We start from the raw sequence: 23,182 nt of genomic DNA, 5'->3' as shown, positions 1-23,182 counted from the left end.
TCTAAATGTACTTTTTCTGTTTAGGATAGCTCTTTTCTTCCAAAGTGCTACCCATTGAAAATGGAGTAGAATAGAATGAATGAAAAAATGTGTTCCATTTCTTAATAAAGGTGCTGATGACATTGAGAAAACAATGTACAAATAGATTTCTAGTAAATATGCCCTCCCCTATCCCCCCCCAGTGAAAAAAGTTAAATGTGGACAAAATTCTGGTTACTGTAATTAGTGTGCTATATCCCATTGAAGACAATGGGCTTCCTTGCATGGATAAGGTGCACAGGATTTGGTCCTATGGCAGTAAAGTCACTGTGAGAATGTGTGTTCTCACAGTGTTACCAGCAGATAAGAATCAGATTAGTATATTGTTTTAAAAAATATATTAACTAATGACATTGCATTAAATACTCTTGCACATTTGGTAGAATTAGAGGCTGTATCCTTTATAGAGTGCAGTCACTAAAGGATGAGATCTCACACACATGAGTAGTTCTGGCATTTCATCCATTACAGGGCACTGATACCCACTATAGAAAGACTGACCCACAAACTCAGGTACAGGGAGGCTATCAGGTTCGTTCCAGCCCAGCTTACCACTCCCTTTGAGTAGGGAAAGGCCATAAGAGTGTCTGGCTGGAAAGACATGACACATGGTGCTTTTGAGAAGGCTGGGCTTCATGCCCAAAGGTCACAGGACTGGACTGAATATCTCCTGAGCAATTTTTCAATTTGTTAACTTATTTTTCTTTTGTTTTATAAACTCTTGAGGAAAAGACTCTGCAGATAGACAGCAACTACTTGGTGTGATGAATCTATTCACCAGCTTAGAATGGTCTATCAGTGTATGGATGACAAAAGTACAAGTGCAGTAAAGTACTACATTGATTTTTACAGTTGGTCCAAAATGTAGCTTGTATCTACCACATAGAAGATTCTAGTAAGGTATACAGGGTTGAGAAGCAATTTTCTACTAGAAGTGCCTAACTTTTGTCTTTGATCTGTGGCTCGTAGTTTATAGTTCCATCCTGGCATCCTCTTTCAGTTGCCTTGCTTTTGACTATCTTCCAGAATAACTAGGGTTCATGACAGATACTCCCCTCTCTGCCTTTCCAGCCATTCAGGCAGCCTCCCTGCTTTCAAGTGAGAGACCCCGAGGAAACTGAGGGATGAAACTGGGGCTAGAGAGTGTTGAGCACTTGACAAGGGGAGAGGGAAGGAGTTGCAACATCAGCAAATGCTATGGGTGATGAGGAAGCAGCTCAGGTCAGGCTGTGAGAAAGGACTGAAGATGGAAAGAGACATAAAAGGGAGGGATAAAAATTATTGTTAATTATTTGTATTACTGTACCACCTAAGTGCCCTAGTCATGGACCAGGACCCCGTTGTGGTAGGTGCTGTACAAACACAGAGCAAAAAATGGCTCCTGCCCCAAGGAGCTTACAGTCGAGTATAAAACAAGAGACAACAGATGAATAAAGACTGACATGAGAGAACAAGGAGACAATATTGGCCACTATGATAGGTAGGGCCGTACCAAATTCATGGCTGTGAAAAACATGTCACGGAATGTGAAATCAGACTTCCCCCATGAAATATAGCTATTGGAGGGCAGGGCTGGGGTGCCCCAGCCTGGGGCTACCATTCACCGGGCTCCAGCTGCTAGTTTGCTGGGCTGGGTAGGGATAGGACTTCCTCTTCCCCTGCACAGCCGCTCTTCGGTGGAGATCAGACCCACCTCCAGGTCTCTCTCCTAGTTGCAGGAAGCTCTGCAGCCTCCCAGCTCTGAAGGCAGAGCAGAGGGTGGCAAGCCCACGCCTCCATTTTGGGTCAGGACCCCCCTGGTTAAAAAACGGAAATTTCAGATGTAAAACCTGAAAATGTGAAATTGACCAATTTAAAAACTCTGGCCATGAAGTTGACCAAAATGGACTGTGAATTTGATAGGGCCCCCGTAACAGGCATTAGTCTCAGCACACTAGTGGCCTAACCATTGTCAAGTTTTTTATAGGTTTCATGGCAATGGAGAGTTTTAAGCAAGGTTTTGAAATATGATAATGAGATAGCTTTGTGGGTGTTTATGGGGAGATCCTCCAAAGTGTGAAGGGCAGCATGGGAGAAAGCTCAAAAATTTAACAAGTGGGAATTGGGAGCTGGGCAGTTCAGAGGCAGGAATTAACATCTAAATAGCAAACAAGAGATTAAAAATGATGGGAGTATGGGGGAATGGAAACTGAAGGAGGAAGAAGGGAAATAATAGAATGCAAAGGTGAAGGGAACTGATAAAGAAGAAAGAATGGACAGTAAGGTGGAAAGCTTGTGGAGAGAATTGAGAATATTGATGGACTGGGGAGAAATGATTGTTTTTTCTGGTGGGGTACCAGTGTCCAGTTTATCAGTATAACTATTTTGCTAAATCACACAACAAAAATAGTTTTACTTGTCCATATATCAAGTATAGACCAGGCCTAAAATGTTTGATATTGCAGGCCTTCTTCATACTGAGTAGCATGTAGATAAGTTGGTAAGTGCTACTTAGTATTAAGTGCTGCAGAATTAGACCCTTAATTAATTAATTATAAAATGTTATATAAATTATAGATGTCTTTTGTAATACTTTAAATTTCCTCCCATTATTTTGTTGGTCTGATTTTTTTTTGAGAGAGAGAGAAATTTTTAGGAACTAGGTATTTTTGTTTAGCACCTACAATTATAGATACAAGACTTTTTTCCCCCTTGCACTATTTATACAACTAATATCTTGTTATGGTATTTGGTAAGGATTAAAGCTGTGTATTTTATAAAGTAAAAATACAAACAAGATGAATGGAAGAATGCCTAAACAAGACACCAAAGAAAGAATTAGAGAGTTATATGTATTATCTGGTTGGTTGATGGGTATCTGCCTTGATACAAATCTCATTAAAAGAAATCTGAAAAGTTTGAGAGTGGACTTAGCAGTGAATTTCTTGTGCTGCTTCTGGATGGCAGTCCTCAGAATTCTGCACTTAGACAAGATCTAATAATCTAAACCTGGTTTATGCTACATGTGCATTTAGTCAAATAAGGATTCAAACACAATATCAAGGGGAGCAAAGATAACTTTTAGTAAAAGATTACATATAAAACAACACTTTAAAATATTAATGTATATTTTACAAGGTACAAACAATCAAGGAGAGCACATGCCCTACCAGTGTGATTGCATACCTGCAGTTCTGAACATTTGGCCCAAGGATGTGTTTGCATTCCATGTAATTGGGGTTGGTCCTGCTTGGAGCAGGAGGTTGGATTAGATGACCTCCTGAGGTCTCTTCCAGCCCTAATCTTCTATGATTCTATGTGTATTGGAATGAATCAGCATGGGGGAAAAGCTGTCTGTAGTCAGGATTTTTTCTCAACAGATTATTTTTATAGCAAAAAAGCAAAATAAATTAACCCAAGTAGGGGACGGGACATAGGAGAGGAGAACAAAGGGAAACCTCCCCAATTTGGGATTCAGCTCAGTCACATGATCTTCATGGTATATCCCAATCTTCCAGAAGACATTTCCCATCCCCTTCCCCTCTTCTCTCCCAAGCAGCCAATAAATAGCCCATCCCCACAACACCTAAAGAGGGAATGGGCAAGTTGAGTTGAGGATAACTCCTTATTCACCAAAGGACCAGGTTATACCTGCCACCCCCCCCACCCCCCGACATACAATGCCTTCAGGAATGGTGGTATCAAAAATTAATATGCATATGCAAGGAAAATAGATATACAAGAAATATTTTAATTAATATTCTTACTTCAAACTGGAGTTAAAATGAGGGAGCGGTAGGTTTAACTAGATTTTTCTTTTGGGAAATTTGCAGCTAAGTAGTTTTAATAAAAATACATGTATATACTTTATAGATAAATGTGACTCCTTCAGACCATCAAAATTGGTCAAATACATGTTATTTTCTAAAAATTATTTTAAGATGTTCGGCTTGCTAGAGACATTATGGGTGGACTTTTCAATTCCTTGGGAATTTTACCATTGACTTCAGTGAGTGCAGAGTTAGGCCAGTGCTGAGTGCCTTTGAAAATCCTATTTTATATGCCAGATTTCATGCTGGATTTTGTTCACACCAAACTAAACACCCTGAAAATATGGGCTCGTAGTGGAAGTTCTGACTGAGATTTAATTATAGTGTCATAAATATAGATAATGATCTTACTGATCTCAATAAAAGATTTGGGATAAGAGTTGGTTAACAACAAGGTCTTGAGTAAGGCTTCAAGATATCTGAAATATTTCTGAAATACTTTAAAAATGTTACATTTAAGTATATCTATACTCCATATGACAGTCTAAGGTTGTAAGAACTGATTAATACAAGTACTAGATATTCAGAACTAACAAGAGAGAAACTCTGTTTCCTGATGACTGTGGTTACTTTTAGAAAGTAAAGGTCACTTTATTTCCCCTCCTCCTATTTTATTAAGATAGGTAAATCAGTTTTCATTTACCTTCTCACAATGCATTGATACTGTAGGTAATTGCTTTGACTCCTTTCTTTCAAAGGTCCATTTTTACCCTATGAATTGTTGATGATGTTGTGAATGTAAGCTCTATGTGTTGATGACATCCACATGACAAATAATGCTAAGCATATCATCTTTTTCTTTACCTTCACATAAATTTGATTTCATCCTCCCTGTTTAGTGGTTGCCATTGAGAAATGTAAATTCATAAAGAATAAGCACTTCTATGCTGCAGGGTGATATGTCATTCACTGTCATGGATGAAATCTAAACCTACAGTCCCATTCACAAAGTATGGTCAGTCCTTTTTGTAACAATGCTTTCCTGCCTGAAGCCAAGCTGTGGTTAAAGTACACAGTTCCTCTCTATACTGACACTGCACGTGCTTTAACAAGCACTGGGGAGGAAGAAGAGGCAGCACTACCACCTAGTTTGCTCTGAAGACTTTGCAGAGGAAGCTGTGATGTAAAAGATTCTTTTCATTCCAATATTTTGCTTGAACTCACAAAGCAAACTTGTTGATTTCAATGTCTTTGGAAATCTAGCTGCTCACCCTGAAGTGCTTGTGTGCCAATGGATGGAAAAATGAACTCCCCTGCCTCTCCCAAGTTATTTTAAAAAACTGAATTTATAGGATCCAGAGCCAGATTAAGGCAATTTGGGGCATACTGCAACACATGCCCCCTCCCCACCATGGCTCTACCCCCATGCAGCAGCTGGGGGCCCCATGCAATTGAAAAGAGTCAGGGATGGTGGCATGAGATTCCTCCTCCCCCAATTTTGGATTTTTGGAGCTCCCCCACATCTTGGAGAGGCCAGGGTAGCAGCAGGTCCCCACACATTTATCTCAGCAGTTGGGGTGTACCTGCTTGGATGGGTGGTGTTCTGTACTTCACTCTTGTCCTCCTGCCACGCACATTATAATCTGCTAGGGCAGTGTTGGCAAGTTGCCCAGAGCAGTGGGTCTTGGGCCATGTCTACCCGATAGATACTACAGAAGCATAGTGACAGCACCATAGCTATGTTGCTGTATACTCTTAGCATAGATGCAGACTACAGCAATGGAAAGTGTTTTTCTGCCACTGTAGGAATTCCATGTCCTCCAGCAACTGGGAGCATTCGATCTAGCTGTGTCTCACTGAGCAGTAGGTTGGCATAGCTATGGCGCTCAGGGGTGTGGATTTTTCACACCCCTGAGCGCCATAGCTATGTTGATATAATTTTAAGTGTAGACCAAGCCTCAGAGTTTAACACTCCATTGAGATACATGGGGTAATTCATCCATCTGAGGGCTATTGTTTCAGACTGTTGGCAGACAGCACAGCATGGTTACACTTGGGTCATATTTTCAAGCTTTTCTTCACACCCATGCGAGATAGAAATTGAATTATTTTAAAAATGAAAGCTGAGATTCTAATGTAATCATTTAAATCCAGGTTTATGGTGTCCATCCAGCTCTCAATGTATGTGGTGACTTTTGTGAAAACTGATTTGAAAAAACTATGATGACTGCTATAGAAATGTGTTGAAATAGGCAGAAAATGATAACCGGTATAATCTTGTGCCTAGATACCAAGTGATTAGGCACTTTATAAATAGCTAGACAGATGATAGAGTAATCTTGCATTATGTAATAACTACAGTTTACTAAAAGATAGCACTACCATACCCAGTTAACAGATTAACCATGTATTAAAAATGGAGAGAAAATAATGAACTGTGATTTTTCCTTTCAAAGGCCCATATCATCCATACAGTCTGTCTTACAAACTAGAACTTGGATCAGACCAGGAAATACCTTCTGACTGGTATCCATTTGCAACTGTACAGTTTGTCATGCTTGATGCGTGTGCCTCAGGGACTGAAGTAAAATCGCTGGGCATAGAGTGTGATGTTCAGCCCCAGAAACATTTGAACCAGAAAACTTGCTACAACTGCCAGGTATTCTTCACTTCTTTGCTTTTTGCAATCTTTTTGTTCTAATACACCATTTACAAAGTATGTGTAGGGCTCTACTAAATTCACGGCCATGAAAAACGCACCATGGACTGTGAAATCAGACCTCCCCCATGAAATGTAGTTTTTGGAGGGGAAGGAGAGGGTGGGTGCCCCAGCCAGGTGCTCCTACCATTCACCAGGCTCCAGCTGCCAGTTCATGGGCTGGGGAGGGACAGGACTTCCTCTTCCCCTGCACGGCCACTCTTGCGGGGAGATCAGACCCACCTCTGGTTATCTTCCACAGCTGCAGGAAGCTCTGCAGCTGCCCAGCTCTGAAGGCAGTGCAGAAGTGAGGGTGGCAATCCCGTGCTCACCCTACGACCCCTCCATGCCTGCATTTTCATTCAGGACCCTCACAATTAAAAAACTGAAATTTCAGATGTAAACATCTAAAAACATGAAATTGACCAAAATGGACAGTGATTTTGGTAAGACCCTGTGATAAATATAAAGAGAAGGGTAACCACCTTTCTGTATACAGTGCTATAAAATCCCTCCTGGCCAGAGGCAAGACTCTTTCACCTCTAAAGGGTTAAGAAGCTAAGGTAACTTCACTGGCACCTGACCCAGAATGACCAATGAGGGGACAAGATGCTTTCAAATCTGGAGGGGGTTGGGGATAAAGGGTTCTGTCTGTCTGTGTGATGCTTTTGCCGGGAACAGATCAGAAATTCAAGCCTTTCAACTCCTGTTAAGTTAGTAAGTAATCTAGCTAGAAAATGCATTAGATTTTCTTTTGTTTAATGGCTGGTAAAATAAGCTGTGCCGGAGGGAATGTATATTCCTGTTTTTGTGTCTTTTTGTAACTTAAGGTTTTGCCTAGAGGGATTCTCTATGTTTTGAATCTGATTACTCTGTAAGGTATTTACCCTCCTGATTTTACAGATGTGATTCTTTTACCTTTTCTTTAATTAAAATTCTTCTTTTAAGAACCTGATTGATTTTTCATTGTTCTTAAGCTCCAAGAGTTTGGGTCTGTGGTCACCTGTACCAATTGGTGAGGATTCTTATCAAGCCTTCCCCACGAAAGGGGGTGTAGGGCTTGGGGGGATATTTTGGGGGAAGATGTCTCCAAGTGGTCTCTTTCCCTGTTCTTTGTTTAAAATGCTTGATGGAGGCAGCATACTGTTCAAGGACAAGGCAAAGTTTGTAACTTGGGGAAGTTTTTAACCTAAGCTGGTAAGAATAAGCTTAGGGGTCTTTCATGCAGGTCCCCACATCTGTACCATAGAGTTCAGAGTGGGGAAGGAACCTTGACAGGCCCTTAGCATGTGTGATTTACTTTTGAAGCATATGAGCTTGCATGCATTTTTTTTGTTGGCTTAATGGCTTTGAACACAGTAATTATTTAATAAAAGAATATCCTTGATCTGAACACATGATTCTTAGAGATGGGGCCCAAACCAGACCTGATAAACCAACTTCCCATTTCCCTACCAAACAAATTTTGGGTGTGGTGATTTGAAATTCATTGGATCTTGAGTCCTGTGTTTCAGGCCTCTACCTCTAGGGCTTGATTCTGCACCCACTGAAGTCCATGTTAAAAATCCCATTGACTTCAGTAATGCATGGTCATGCTTCTAATACCTAGTCATTTGCTAATGTTGTACATGTATATTTTCTAACCATAGGTTGAAATTGAAAAGAAGTGGATCAGGCTTGATGGAGAAGACCCAGATAAGGCTAGCACCTGCCTAATGCAGTAAAGGGAGACGAGGCACTTGTAATACATGGTTACGTGTTCTTTAAATATGAAAAAAATGGAGGAAAATGTTAGTGGGAATTAATTTCCATAGTAAATATTTGTTATTGTAAGAAAAAGTGCAATGATCTAGTGCAGGGGTCTCAAACATATGGCCTGCAGAATTATTTCCTGTGGCCCACTAGGAGGCGCCAACTCCACCGGCAGCCAAGTTCCCCTCCCCCACGCCTCTCCTCCCCCCCACCCTCTGAGCGCACCGTGTCCCCACTCCTCCACCTACCTCCCAGTGCTTCCTGCTGCCAAACAGCTGTTTGGACTTTCCAGGAGGGAGGGGGGAGGACTGGGGACATGGCACGCTCAGGGGAGGAGGCGGAGAAGAGGCAGGGCTGGGGCAGGGATTTGGGGAAGGGGTTGGAATGGGGGTAGGGTGGGAAGAGGCCTCATGGAAGGTATGGAGTGGGGGCAGGGCTGGGGGCAGAGTGGGGGGCTTTAACTGAAGTAATTCTAAAAGTAAATGCGTGTTTTGTCATTTGAGTGAAGTGCATTACTGAGTGTTTATATTTTATTAAAACCCCTCTTCGCATTACAGTTTTAAAAAAGTTAATACATTGACTTTTAATAGCATACTATATTACTCTTCATTTTTTTCATTTTTGACTATACTTTTGTATCATTGTATGAAAAGGTTTCAGTGATGCGGCCCTCGGGCCAATGTACTAGTTCTCATGTGGCCCTCGTAGTGATTTGAGTTTGAGATCCCTGATCTAGTGTATAATAAATGCAGCAGTTGAAAATCCACTGTTCACAATTTTTGTAATGCTTCTGGGTCTGATATTGCAAATTGTTAGTCATGTAATTAGCCTTAATTCAAGTGTGCAGCCCAGTATGGGATTACTGGTGTGAGTAAGCACTGATTGTACAGTTGTAAGTTTGCAGGACTGAGCCCTTAGTGTACAGATTGTGATATATTTATCTGCAAAGTACCTATTACTTGTGAACGGTCTCATGCTCCATGTTGAGAACTGTTACTATTCTAAAAGAATTGTCTGTTTGCCATATCGATATTTAACAATAAAAACATCCAAAATACTTATGGCACAAACCTGGGTAGGGTACAGCAGGATCAGTTGCACATTTGAATGTAGTTTGTAAATATGATCGTCTCCATGTTTGTGAACAGCACAAGCATACGCTTATTTCCCATTAAGAGTTTCCACATAACGTAGAGTGAGAGAACTTCCTCAGGAATAAAACTCCTAATTCTCTCCCTCCAGGGGCTGTAAATGTTGCTCTCTCACTGTTTCCTCTAGGATTGTTCAATGCAAAGTCTCAGACAGTCTTGATTGAAATTCCCATGCCAAGGTGAGGCTAATCTATTTCAGTGCCTCGGAGAGTGAACAGGGCCTGACCCTCAGCTGACATAAATCAGCGTAGCTCCATTAAGTTCAATGCAGCTTTGCCAATTTACACCAGTTGACATCTGGCCTTATGAGTTATAAAAGTGGCTAATCACTACCCTTTGTTTTTTGTGGATGTCTTTCAAGACTCAAGTTCCAGATGTTGGTTTGAAACTAGAGCCTGTATGGCATCACTGCCTTGAACTGTAAGGCAGAGGGGAATGTAAACATACAGAGAAAGTAAGACTTTTTCTTACATTGCCATCTATAAAGGAATTGGCTACAGAGGAAAATTGATGGTTATATTTATATACCAGGCTTTAGGGATTTATATCCTTCAGGAATTTTGTGGTTTTTAATCAGATTTTTTTTTGGTCTGGCTTTATTTTGTTATGATCAAAGTTCTGATTTTTTAAGGCTTAATTGTTTTAAAATGTCCATTGAAGCTACCTGGTTCATATGTGGCTTGGGGCTGGAGGGAATACACACTAGGGACCACTTGTATAATCATACATGATGATCAGTGTTTACTCAACAGTTTCTCAGGACTGGAAGCACAAGTCATCACTGATTATGTTGACAGAATTGTATGGGGAAGCTAGCACAGCATGTCTGCCTTATGCTCGGCTCTAGCTAATGCTGTGGGCACTTAAACTCATCCAACTACATTGTTCACTTAAAATGTCAACATTTAATAACATTACCAAAGAGCAATTACTATTGCTTCTTTGCCAGGTGGAAACAGAATTTTGAGATCTTGCAGGTCAGTTTTACATTTGGAGCAGAAATCACTGATGCAGAGTAGGGTATTTTCTTAGTGTAATTCAGCTGCGACAAAACACCATCCAAAATCGCCTGGCCACAGCCATCCCATCACCCATGGGGAAGGTTGCCATAAACTCTGTCATCTCCAGAACCAACAGCCAACTGCTACCGGACATTGTCATCACCAACAAAGACTGGAAGAAGATCATCATGGTGGATATCACAGTGCCATTTGAGAACAGGACCCTAGCCTTCCACGATGCCCGAGCTCAAAAAGTAGAGAAATATGTCCTTCTGGCCAAAACCTTGAGAGCTAAGGGTTACCAAGTCCAGACAAATGCACTGATCGTCGGAGCCTTAGGTGCATGGGACCCCAGTAACGAGCAAGTGCTGTGAGAATGCAGAATCGGTCAACCCTACACTCGGCTGATGCGGCAACTCATGGTGTCAGACGCCATCAGGTGGTCGAGGGACATCTACAAAGAACACATCACTGGACATCTGCAATACCAGGAGGGATGAGCTGGAGTGCTGATGAGAAGCACAGTCAGGAAAGTAACAAACACTTTCCTTTATGGATTGCATTTTCTAAATGGACAACCAACTTAATTCTCAATTACTGAGTGACAGTCTCCACTCATTGATATATTTTGCTTTCCACAACCAAATCTCTGTACAACTTTTCATGAGTGATGTACCCAAGTATTCGGATTCTAATATCTAAACTGTATTGTTAAATCTATTCACCTAAATTTGGGTTATTGCTGATTATGTACTCTATGTATCATATGACTTTAAAAACAAATTTTATATTTGTGGAGAATCTAAGCACTATACCCAGATGTACAAACACTCTTTTCCCAACCTATGTATTTTATATATATTTTTCTAACATTAGCTTAATAAAATTTTTAGATCTGTTTGTTTACAACAGGTACACCAGTTCTGTTTTCTCAAGCAGCTGATAACAAGCTGGATTTCTTCTCACAGCATTATTATGTGTGATGAGCACTTGACATACTGTAGTTATGTGCTCAGTCAAACTTCCATTGAAGTCAATGGAAATTTTTGACAAAATGGGAGTTGGATCTGGGTCTCTAACAATAGAGAGAAACAAATAGTAGTAGTTATGGACAAAAATGCACAGCAGAAAATTCTTGGGGCTTGTAAATAAACATCCTACAATGCTTGTGTGGTTCATCTAGGAAAGAGAACAAGAGAGGAAACTGATTGTTACTGGATATCCATTTAGAAACCCTGTAATGATTGTGGATAGTTCTCTAGCTGCCATTTCTATTGCCCTTCTGTAGAGAGCAATTTGATAATGCATTCCATTAATTGTTGTGCCAAGCTGCTGTGTTTCTAGTTTATGAAACACTAAAGTGTACAAAGCTGATGACATTTGAAAAAAAAATGCTTTCAAGTGTTCCTTTTAGTTAAGCCTACTTGATATGACATAATACTCAATTACAGTACCAGTTTCCATATATCTGTTTTAACTGTATTTTTCTTTGCTGACCAACAGTTCTAATTACTGACATTAGTGATATTCAGCTATCATTTTGATCATTTATAAATAACTTTGAATCAATATTATTCTTAATTCAAAATATCATTTTGTTCAGTCAATATAAGTACAAAACAAATCAAGCTGATAATCTTGTAACAAAACATTGTACACAGCATATTGATTTTTTAAAATTAAAGTTGTATTTCAAACTATAATTTTTTTTCTTTTCCTTTATTGGATATTTTTATCAAGGTGATTTTATATTTAATAGAATTAAAATTAACAGTTTTCTTTATCAATATGTATAGCATTTCACTCTGTATGAATGAGTATAGGGCCATTCTGCCTAAATTTTAAATACCGCTAGGTAAACTGGATCACTGGGTAGCTGGACTTTTAGCATAATATGCTAAAAATAAGACTACCATGGCTCCTTCTATCCAACATTTCCTACAAATTCTCTGAGATACTTGAATGTAACGTAATGAACACACAATTCCTAAAATACTGACAAGTTATATGGACAGCACAGAATGAATAGTTACTGCCTACCAGTACCACCATGTGGAAATGTGTGAATATTCAGAGATTTGAAGAATTGGATTAACAAAACAAACACCAGGGGCTAATTTTACTTCTGTCACAAAGAGGTCATCAGTGTTAATGGTGTAACTGAATAGAACTCCCAAGGTGAATTTAGCTCCTAGAGAAGAAAGTTTCTGATGATACAATTAAATAATTCAGCCAACTAAAACCAGGGATTAATTTTCCTAAGAAACATGTAACAGTCTATACCTGCAAATCAGACACCCAATTAGACAGTTTCCCCACTATCCTACAGGAACTATCCCCCGGAGAATTTCCTGAAGATTGAAACTATTTGTATATTCATCATAGTTGTTATGCTATCCTATGTGCTGTATTATTGAAATTAGTAGAACATTCTCTGAAATACTGAGAAATGTAGTTAGCATCCACAGTGCTAATTAAATTAAACCCAGTGAATCACTACATATTAAACTATCTTGAGATCAAATAAATATTGTCTCATTCCCTTATACCTTTACTATACCTAAGTCAACTCCAGAGAAAATAACCATTGGTAATTCTCCATCAAAGTGTTAGATGAGTTACCGTAACTCAGTTTAGCAGCACACGTGCTCATTAAAAATTTAAAATTTTTTTTTGACATGTTTCTAAGTCCTTAGGGTGGCAGCCAGTCTGTTCAATGAAGTCTTCCTGCTGCTGTTTTGGAGACCCTCAGTAGAATGTGCACGTAACAGGTACATTGTGATCTGGGGCCAAAGCTTGTGCTAAGCATAAGCAGACTAAGCAATTGCTTAGGGTTTATGCAGCTCAAGAGGCCCCCTATTCACTTATTGTTATGTGGGCCCCCCCCCCAGAATATTCCTACTTGTGGTCCCCAATGGACTAGCACCAGCACTGTCTGGGGCAGTTTATTCAGCATGACTCCCTCTGAAAAAGCTGCTATTACTATTAATCTTTTATATGCATTATGGTAGAGCTTGGGGCTGCAATGTTCCAAGAGCTGTACAAGTATACAATTTATGTTTATGCAATGTGGGCTATTTATAAATCTCTGTGAGCTATATGATAAACGAGGTGTGTGCAAAAGCAGGCTATGAAATTGCGTGAATACAAATAAACAGGTTAAACTATTTATTCTGGGAACACTTTTCTGGTACAAGTTGTACCATTATTTTACATTCTACCTTTTTTTTCCAGCAGCACTAGCACTGTGAAATTTATTACAATAATAAACATGACATGTTGTTGTCATCGTCAAGGCTGATTCCCCACTCTGGCACTTTGAGTGCAGAAGGTGGGGGCCCACAAAGATTCTAAAAATTAATACTGGCCACTCCAGGCTTGTAGTAAACGCCCAAGGTTACAGCTTCTCTGACCTTGGATAGGTAGATCCAGCCACCACTCAAGTGGAAAAAAAAAAAACACCAAAAAACCATTAAAGCCAGGAAGGCACACTTGGGAATTCCTCCCTGTAAGGTACCTTTCACACACCTGCTCTGGGGAATAGCTGAGAAAGAAAACAAAGGAAATCAGCTGTTGCCACCAGCTAATTAAACTAAAATATTTGTGCATGTTGGACACAAATCCTAATCCTGTTTTTAAAAAAGGTAAATTTTATTAAAAACAAAAAGAAAGAAACTACATCTGGAACTTAGGCTACTGCTAGATTTAAAAAAAACAAACAATAATTAAGCATCAAGAATGGTTTTCTTGAGGTCCAACTTAGTGGTTACAAGCAAAACAAAAGCATCTGGGGGTTAGCACAGAGAAGTCCATAAGCCATAAAGAAATAAAAGAGAAACCTAATCACGTCTTCCTAGACATTTCCTAATCTACTTAGATATCTGGGGTTTCAAATGAGTAGTTTCTAGGTATGATTTAATGACTTTTCATACCTGGTGCAAGCTCTTACAGCATAGTCCAGCCCAGTCCCTGCTCCCCGGGAGAAGAGCCACACAGACAAAAGGGGAGTCTTGTTTCAATTTTAAAAAGTTCTAGCCTTCCCCTTGGCTCTTCTGGCCAGGTGCCCACTCACTTCCTTTTATCTATGCATGCAGTCAGACTAACTTTTTACAGATAAAGCAAGTAGAGAACAGCTACCAAGAGGGATTTTATAGCTAACTTGCTGGCTGGGTATCCATAAAAAGGAGCAACCCCCCGCCCTTCATTTATCGCACGCCCCCCAAATCACAGACAGTGCTGGCCAGCCTGGTTCAGGTCGGGTCCACACAAGCTGGGTTTTCTTCCTGGAGGTTTAGGAAACAGAGTTAATAAGATACGTGCACCTCTAATTTTACTACTAATTACATGAAGGACTAGAGTATTTTTCACATTTCTAGAATACAGGACATTTTTACCTGGCTGATTCTGGGAAACCTTCCCAGGAGAGTGCGTCAGCCACTTTGTTAGACGCTCCTGAAATGTGCTGCAGAGCTAAACTCCACCACAATAAGTTTTTTGTTAATCTCTTTGACTGCGTGAAGCCTCTTTAGTGAGGCATGCAGGTGGAAACGCTGTCCCCAAATGTATGGGCGTAGGTTCTTCAGAGCATATACCATTGTGTAACATTCTTTTTCGGAGACTGACCAGTGGCTTTTCCTCTCAGAAAGTTTTGCTGAGAAACATGACAGGATGGAATTGTTGATCTGGTCCTTCCTGCAATAAAACTGCTCCTACACCATGGTCAGACTCCTCTGTGGTTATGACAGAAGGTTGGTCGAAGTCTAGGGCTCTTAGTACAAGGTCATACGAAAGGGCTGCCTTAGGCTGATCAAAGGCTTTTTGATGCTTTTCAGGCCACTGAACTGCATTTGGCTGTGTTTTCCTGGTTAGGTCTGTCAGTGGGGTGGCAATTTGGCTGTAGTGTGATACAAATCGTTGTTAATACCCAGCCAAGCCCAAGAAGGATTGGACTTGCTTCTTTGACTTAGGGACAGGCCAATTTTGGATACCATTTACTTTAGCCTGTAGGGGGTTGATAGTTCCTTGACCCACCTGGTCTCCAAGGTATGTTACCCTGTTTAGGCCTATTTGACATTTTTGGGCCTTAATGGTTACTTCTGCCTCCCTTATGTGTTGGAAGACAGCTTGGAGGTGTTATAGAATCATAGAAGATTAGGGTTAGAAAAGATCTCAGGAGGGAATCTAGTCCAACCCCCTGCTCAAAGCAGGGCCAACCCCAACTAAATCATCCCAGCCAGGGCTTTGTCAACCCGGGCCTTAAAAACCTCTAAGGATGGAGATTCCACCATCTCCCTAGGTAACCCATTCCATGCTTCACCACCCTCCTAGTGAAATAGTGTTTCCTAATATCCAGCCTAGACCTCCCCCACTGCAAGTTGAGACCATTGCTCCTTGTTTTGTCATCTGCCACCACTGAGAACAGCCAAACTCCATCTTCTTTGGAACCCCTCTTCAGGTAATTGAAGGCTGCTATCAGATCCCCCCTCAGTCTTCTCTTCTGCAGACCAAAACTGGATGCAGTACTCCAGATGTGGCCTCACTGGTGCCAAATAGAGGGGAATAATCACTTCCCCCAATCTTCTGGCAAAGCTCTTACTAATGCAGCCCAATATGCTGTTAGCCTTCTTGGCAACGAGGGCACACTGCTGACTCATATCCAGCTTCTCATCCACTGTAATCCTCAGGTCCTTTTCTGCAGAGCTGCTTAGCCAGTTGGTCCCCAGCCTGTAGCTGTGCATGGATTTATTCTGTCCTAAGTGCAGGACTCTGCACTTGTCCTTGTTGAAGCTCAGATTTCTTTTGGCCCAATCCTCCAATTTGTCTAGGTCACTCTGGACCCTATCCCTACCCTCCAGCATATCTACCTCTGCACCCTCAGCAAATTTGCGAATGACACTAAGCCGGGGGGAATCTCTCTCATCATCCAGATCATTAATAAAGATGTTGAACAAAATCGGCCCCAGGACCGACCCCTGGGGCACTCCACTTGATACTGACTGCCAACTAGAGATTGAGCCATTGATCACTACCCATTGAGCCCAAAAATCTAGCCAGCTTTCTATCCACTGTGACAAAGTTCCGACCTTGTCTCAATGGGTCCCACACTTCCAGGCAGATTTAGGCTAGCCTCAGAGGCTCACTGTGACCCTCCACGTACCCTTACTTCTAGAGAGAGAAGGGCTTACAGCCTACTGAGCCATTTTCCATCATAAATCAGCAAGGGAGGTCAGAAGAAGCAACCCTCCCTCACACGGTCTCCATTGTCTCACCATCTCTGTGATTAATTGTGGAGAGTGGGGTGGGGGGGGGGAGCCTGGGCCCACCCTCTAGTCAGGACTCCAGGCCAGGGACCCTAATAGTAGTAGCTATTGGTAGCTGACTTTCTGAAACAGGACAAGTATAATTCCCTGGGCCACTCCCCACAGCAGCCCCCACTTCCTCAATATCTACTTCACCCTTACCTCAGGGCCTCCTTTCTTGTGCTGGTTAGATTTTGTACTGCCCAGTTTCTCCAGCAGAGCTGCTTCCTCCTACAGCTCGTGACACGTGTGCCTCACTAACTTACTGGGAGCTTTTAACTAGATCCAGCTGGCCTTTGATTGGCTTCAGGTGTCCCAATCAACCTAGCTATCTCCACTGCTTTCTAGGAGGATCTTAATTGGCCCCAGGTGTCTTGATGAACCTGGAGCAACTGCCATTTGGTTACCATGGTACCAGGGATTTGTTTAGCCTAGAACTAACATACCTGTTCCTCATTACTTTCCTATAGCCATCTGGCCTTGCCTCGTCACACCACCTTACAGTCCATTCATCCAATCCATACTTTTTTTTAACTTGCTGGCAAGAATACTGTGGGAGACCGTATCAAAAGCTTTGCTAAAAAAATCAAGATATATCATGTTCACTGCTTTCCCCATATCCACAAAACCAGTTCTCACATCATTGAAGGCAATCAGATTGGTCAGGCATGACTTGCCCTTGGTGAATCCATGTTGACTGTTCCTGATCACCTTCCTCTCCGCCAAGTGCTGGAAAATGGTTTCCTTGAGGACCTGCTCCATGATTTTTCCAGGGACTGAGGTGAGACTGACTGGTCTGTAGTTCCCTGGGTTTTCCTTCTTCCCTTTTAAAAAATATGGGCACTATATTTGCCTTTTTCCAATTGTCCGAGACCTCCCCTGATCACCACAAGTTTTCAAAGATAACGGCGAATGGCTCTGCAATCACATCAGCCAATTCCCTCAGCACCCTGGGATGCATTAGATCTGGACCCATGGACCTGTTCTCAGATTCATGGGGGGAACACCTGGCATATCGGCACATCATCAAGGTAAGCTACTGCAATTTCCCCAAATCCAGCCAGGTGGTTATCCACCAGTCTCTGGAAGGTGGAGGGTGCATTTTGCAGTCCAAAAGGGAGCACACTAAATTCATACAGCCCTAACATGGGTGATGAAGTCTGACCTTTCCTTGGCTGAGTCATCTAGTGGCACTTGTCAGTACCCCTTAGTTAAGTCTAAGGTGGAGATGAATTGGGCATGTCCCAGTTTCTCCAATAGCTCATCTGTGCATGGCATTGGATAGTTTTCTGGGTGAGTTAGCTTACGGTTGTCCACACAAAAGCAGATTTCCTCATCTGGTTTGGGAACCAAAGCCATGGGAAGGCCCATGCACTCTCAGAGGGGCGGATTACACCCATCTGTAACATGTCCTTAATCTCTCTTTCTATTGCAGTTTGGGTTTGGAGCCATCTGGTAGGGTTGGGCTCTAAATGGGTGAGCATCACCTTTGTCAATGAAGTGGTATGCCTGTTCTGTCCATCCTGGGGTGGCTGAAAACATTGGCACAAAGCTGGTGCACAGCTCCTGGATTTCCAGTCACTGCTTACACCGAAGAGTGATGGAAAGGCTCACCTCTTCTATGCCACCGTGGCTTTCCTTCATCATCAACTCCTTCAGGCCACTCAGCGTCATCTCTCTCCTGGGCTGTAAACTGGAGAACCTTGATTTCTCTGGAATAAAAGGGGTCTAGAGAATTAACATGGTATACTTTAGGTTTTATGGTAGGGACTGGGAATGCTATGAGGTAATTAACATCTCCCAGGCACTCTCAGACCTTAAATGGCCCCTCCCACGATGCTTCCATCTTATTTGACTGGAGTGCTTTCAGGACCAAGATGTGGTCACCTACATTGAAGGAATACTCTCTGCCATGTTTATCATACCAAGCCTTTTGCTCTTGTTGAGCATCCTGTAGGTTTCCTTGAGCAAGGGCTAGAGAGTCCTTGAGGGTGTTTTGCAGGTTGGTTACAAAATCCAAAATGTTAGTTCCTAGAGAAGATGTAACTTCCTCCCATTGCTGCTTCACCAACTGTAATGGCCCCTTAACTTCATGGCCATAAACAAGTTCAAAGGGTGAAAACCCCAAACTGCTGCAACACTAGGTTCCAATCAGTGGAGTGCTCATTTACAAATTTGCATATCATGGCCCACTAAGTCCCATTAAACTTCGTCACAAGGCTGTTTGATGGGGGTAAAGGGTGGCAACCAAGTGGTTGCACCCCATGAACTTCCCAAGGACGTTTCATGGTTCCTGCCAGGAAGTTAGTTCCCGAATCCATAAGGATGTTGGAGGGCCAACCTACCCTGGCAAAAATGTCTGCCAATGCCTGGCTCACACTTTTAGCCCTCGTGTTGCTTAGAGCTACTGCTTCTGGCCATCGGGTGGCAAAATCCATGATGGTCAGTATGTATAGCTTTCCTCTGGGTGTCTTCTTAGGGAAAGCACCCAGAATATCCACAGCTACACACTGAAATGGAACCTCAATTATGGGAAGTGGCTGGAGAGGGGCCTTGACCTGGTCTTTGGGCTTTTCCACCCTTTGGCACACCTCACAAGACCGGACGTAGGTAGAAACGTCCTTGCCCAGTCCCTTCTAGTGAAATGACTTCCCCAAGTGGTCTTTGGGCCTGTTCACCCCAGCATGACCACTAGGGTAATCATGGGCCCTCAAGAGCTTTTCCCTATACTTAGTTGGAACTACCAACTGTCTTTGAGGATGCCAGTCCTTTCTGGTGGGCACAAGAAGGGTTTCCTTGTAGGAGGAGTCCTTCTACAATAAACCTGGACCTATTGGAAGAGCTGAGAGGCAGTGGGTCACTCCATGCTCCCTTGAGGCTTTTATCCACTTCCTGCAACTGCTCCCTTGATGCTGGATACATTAGTTCCTTGCTGGGTTGTGGACTTGGTCCCACTGGAAGTGATGCAGGTGATGGGGTTGTCTCCATAGATTGTGAGCTGCTTTCCACTAGTGCCCTAGGTTGTATTTCAGGCTCCGGTTGAGCTTCTTGCACTGGTTTAGTGTTGCTGCAGGTGCAGGCTCTGTGGTGCCCTTTGGGGCTAGCTCCCCTGACTCTGGTAGGGTTGCAAGCATGGGTCTCTGGTGTTGACTGCTCTGCCAGTTCCGATTCTTGGGTTGGTTCCGGCTGGGTCTCAGGAACTGGATCTACAACTGCTGCCATAGACTTTGGTCTGGGGTCTGCTTTCACCACCTCTGCCTGGGTCCCTGTAGGGGGCTCAGGAAAGGAGTTAGGTGTGCAGGCCTGTTTAGCCTGGCTGCAGGTGACCATCCCCACCCTTTTTGTTAGCCAACCATGTGAGGTTAAGTCTTCTCACAGCAGCATGGAATGGGATAATTGATTGTAAAAATCCATATTCCTGATCAGCCCTTGTACTGGACAGGCAACCTGGCTGTAGGCAAGTTAAGAGTTGGCCTTAAAAGGTTGCACCATCACTTGGGCCTCTGGATCAATGAATGTGGAGTCCACCAGGGATTGGTGGACAGCTGACACCTGTGGTCCAGTGTCTCTCCACACAGTAATCTTCCTCCCACCCATACTCAGTTTCCCTTTGCTCTGGGGGTATTTGTGAGGCATCTGGGCCTGAAGGCTCTTGGTGGGACCCTGGGGCTATGAGTTGCAGTCAGCTGGTGCTCTTGGGGCAGTTGGCCTTCACATGCCCCAGCTCATTACATTTAAAGCATCACCCAGCTGACTGTGGGCTGGGATGAGGTGGGTGGCTGGAGAGTGGGGTTGTGGGACGAGAGTGTATCTGGGGTTTCCCTGGCTGTGTGAAGGGCTCCTCCTTGCGAGGTGGGACCTTGGGCTGACTCCGATGGTGGGGGTGTCATCTCAGGTTGCCCGTTCTGGTATCCGCACCAACTGCTACTAGCTTTCTTCTTCTCTGCCACCTCCACCCATTTCGCTCCGGTCTCCCCCACCTCAGTTACGGTTTTGAGCTTCCCATCTAGGATGTACCTTTCTATTTCTTCAGGAACACTCTCCGAGAACTGCTCCATTTGTATTAGAAGAGACAGGTCGTCCAGAGATTTAACACTTGCTCCTGATATCCAGGCATCCCAATTTTTTTTACAATGTGGTAGGCGTGTCAGGAAAATGCCACATCTGGGTTCTGCCTTAGGGCTCTGAACGACTGACGGGCATGCTTGGGTGTTAGTCCCATCTGAACTCTGGCCTTTTGTTTAAAAAGTTGGTACTTGTTCATGTGTTCTTTAGACATTTCAGCTGTCACCTTTGCTAAGGGTCCACTGAGTTGTGGCCTCAGCTCTGCCAAATACTGGTCTGTAGGTATGCTGTACCCAAGGCAGGCCCTTTCAAAATTTTCTAAGAAGGCCTCTGTATCATTGCCTATCTTGTATGAGGGGAATTTTTTGTAATGGGAAGCGGTACCTGGAGAAGGATTGTTAGGGCTACCTGATTGATCCAGCTTAGCCTTCTCAAGCTCTAAGTGCTTCAGTTCCAGTTCCAAGTGCTTTGCCTCTCTCCTCTGCTTCCACATCCAAGTGCTTCATTTCCAAGCGCTTCGCCTCTCTTCTCTCCTCTGCTTCCACCTCCAAGCACTTTACTGCCGCTTCCTCCTTCCAGCGCTTCACCTCAGCTTCCGCCTCCAAGTGCCTCACCTCTATGAAGAAATTCCTTTCTTCCTCAGTTAGGACTCAGCCCGAGTTAAGGGTATCCCTCCATCCTGGCACCGGGATCATGGTTGCGGGAAGGCTGACCCTTCCCTCCTGGGAAGTATCCGTTCCCCCATCCCCTTCCTGCATTTCCATCATGGAGCTGGATGGCTGGGCTTCATCTGGGTCTGTCTTCTCCATGGCATGCCACTTTGGGAAGACTGGTTTCTCTATGGTTTCTGTGCCCAACCTCAACCTCATGCAGAGGGCTGCCCTACTCTACTCTAGCATAGCTATTTCATGGCCATGAAGCTAGAAAAAAAATAAATTACTTGTTGAACTCCCTGGCTTGGCAGGCTGAACACTTTGTGTGCCTGTTCTCCCTCAGGAAGCAAAGAAAAGAAAGAAACCACCTCCCTGGCTTTGCAGGCTGCTGAAAGGAAAAATGTGTCCTTTTAAAATTCTGAGATCTATGCTTCTAGTTCACTGTGACCCTCCACATAGCCCTTCTCTCTCTAGGGCCAGGGTTACAGTCTACTGAGCCCTTTTCATCATAAACCAGCAAGGAGATTGGTGAGAGAACTCCCACAGTCTCTGTTGTCCCTATGGGCTTATTCCATAATAGTTTAGCCTCCTGTCCTGACAGGGGCCTATCTTCTCCTCCCAGGAGATGTTTCTGTAGTGATGGGTTGTGGGGAACCCAGGCCTGCCTTCTACTCTGGGTTCTGGCCCAGGGATCCTAATGGTAGCAGTTGTTGGCAGCCAACCTTTCACTGCCAGAGTTGCTACATTTCCCTGGGCCACTTCCCCACAGCTCTCCTGCTTCTCTCTTACCTTAGGGCTCCCTTACTGATGACTTGAGAGTCTATTCATTACTCAACCCTCCAGTCACATTTCCTTTCCCCTGGTTCTCCTCAGCCTGAGGCTAGAGTGAGCCCTTTTATAGTATTGGAAGGGCCTTAATTAGAGTCAGGTGTTCACATTAACTTAATGGCCTCACCTGAGTCTCTGCAGATTAATTGGAGTCAGGTGTCCACCCTAGCCTGGAGCAGCTCCTGCTCTGGTCAGTCAGGGAACAGAAACCTGCTCATCCAGTAGCCCTGCCTTCGACTCCTCTACTGAATCTGACTGACCTGGAGGGAGACTGCTGCTGCCACTGCCCCTGCTCCAGCTGCTCCCCTGGCTGGGCTGGATGCCATCTCCCCTTACCTGGTTGCTGGCCAGCTGCTGGCCTCCCCCCCCCATCCACCCACCCTTGGGTGCTGTTGCTACTGTTCCAACTACAGCCCCTGGGGGGGGGCTGCTGGCCCGCTCCCCGGGGGGAGGGGAGTGAGGGACCCCTACCCCAGCTGTTGCCCCTCTGCTGCTGTGAATACCATCAACACCACCTGTGAGGGGTCCTCTCTGCCTGCCTGGCCATCGGGCTGCTGCCTAGAGCTGCTGCTGCTGCCTGAGAGCTGCTGGACCCCGAAGGAGGAGGGGACGAGGCCATCTGCTGCTGGGGGAGCGCACATGGACTTTGTAGATCACTGTGGAGGGGGCCAGAAAGCTGAGTAACTTTCAGACTGTGCTCTTGTGGTGGGGGTTTTGACTGTGTTTGCGGGGACACGGGGGGTGTGGTGTGGAGCCTGCCTCCTAATCCATCAGTGTGTCCCCCCCTCCCCACCACCACCACCACCGTCGGCACTGCCCCCTCCACCACCCCCAGTGGACACTCACCATCTGCCTCAAGCTCCTGCTTCTGGGACTCCGCTGCTTGCTTGGCCTGCTGCCCCTTTCACCACCTTTGGGGCCTGCAGCAGCAGCCAGCCTGCACTGAC

The 23,182-nt window shown here is 43.8% G+C and overlaps 1 protein-coding gene across 6 annotated transcripts in view; it reads left to right on the top strand.

The window, feature by feature from the left end:
• The window catches only part of STON1 (stonin 1), a 93,404-nt gene that overhangs the window by 50,358 nt on the left and 19,864 nt on the right, over positions 1 to 23,182 (top strand). For 5 of the 6 annotated variants that reach the window (XM_073339230.1, XM_073339231.1, XM_073339233.1 and 2 more), the window contains 2 exons: positions 6,245 to 6,447; positions 8,136 to 8,566. In XM_073339230.1, the coding sequence (XP_073195331.1) occupies positions 6,245 to 6,447; positions 8,136 to 8,210 (278 nt within the window). In that variant the 3' untranslated portion in view covers positions 8,211 to 8,566. Of the gene's footprint in view, positions 1 to 6,244; positions 6,448 to 8,135; positions 8,567 to 23,182 lie in introns of those variants that run through there. The other variant, XR_012158277.1, reaches the window with a different exon arrangement.

This window comes from Lepidochelys kempii, chromosome 3, assembly GCF_965140265.1.
Source record: "Lepidochelys kempii isolate rLepKem1 chromosome 3, rLepKem1.hap2, whole genome shotgun sequence".
In the NCBI taxonomy this organism is placed as follows: domain Eukaryota; kingdom Metazoa; phylum Chordata; order Testudines; family Cheloniidae; genus Lepidochelys; species Lepidochelys kempii.
Note: the sequence above shows the minus strand (reverse complement) of the source record. Positions and strands in the feature narration are given on the sequence as shown.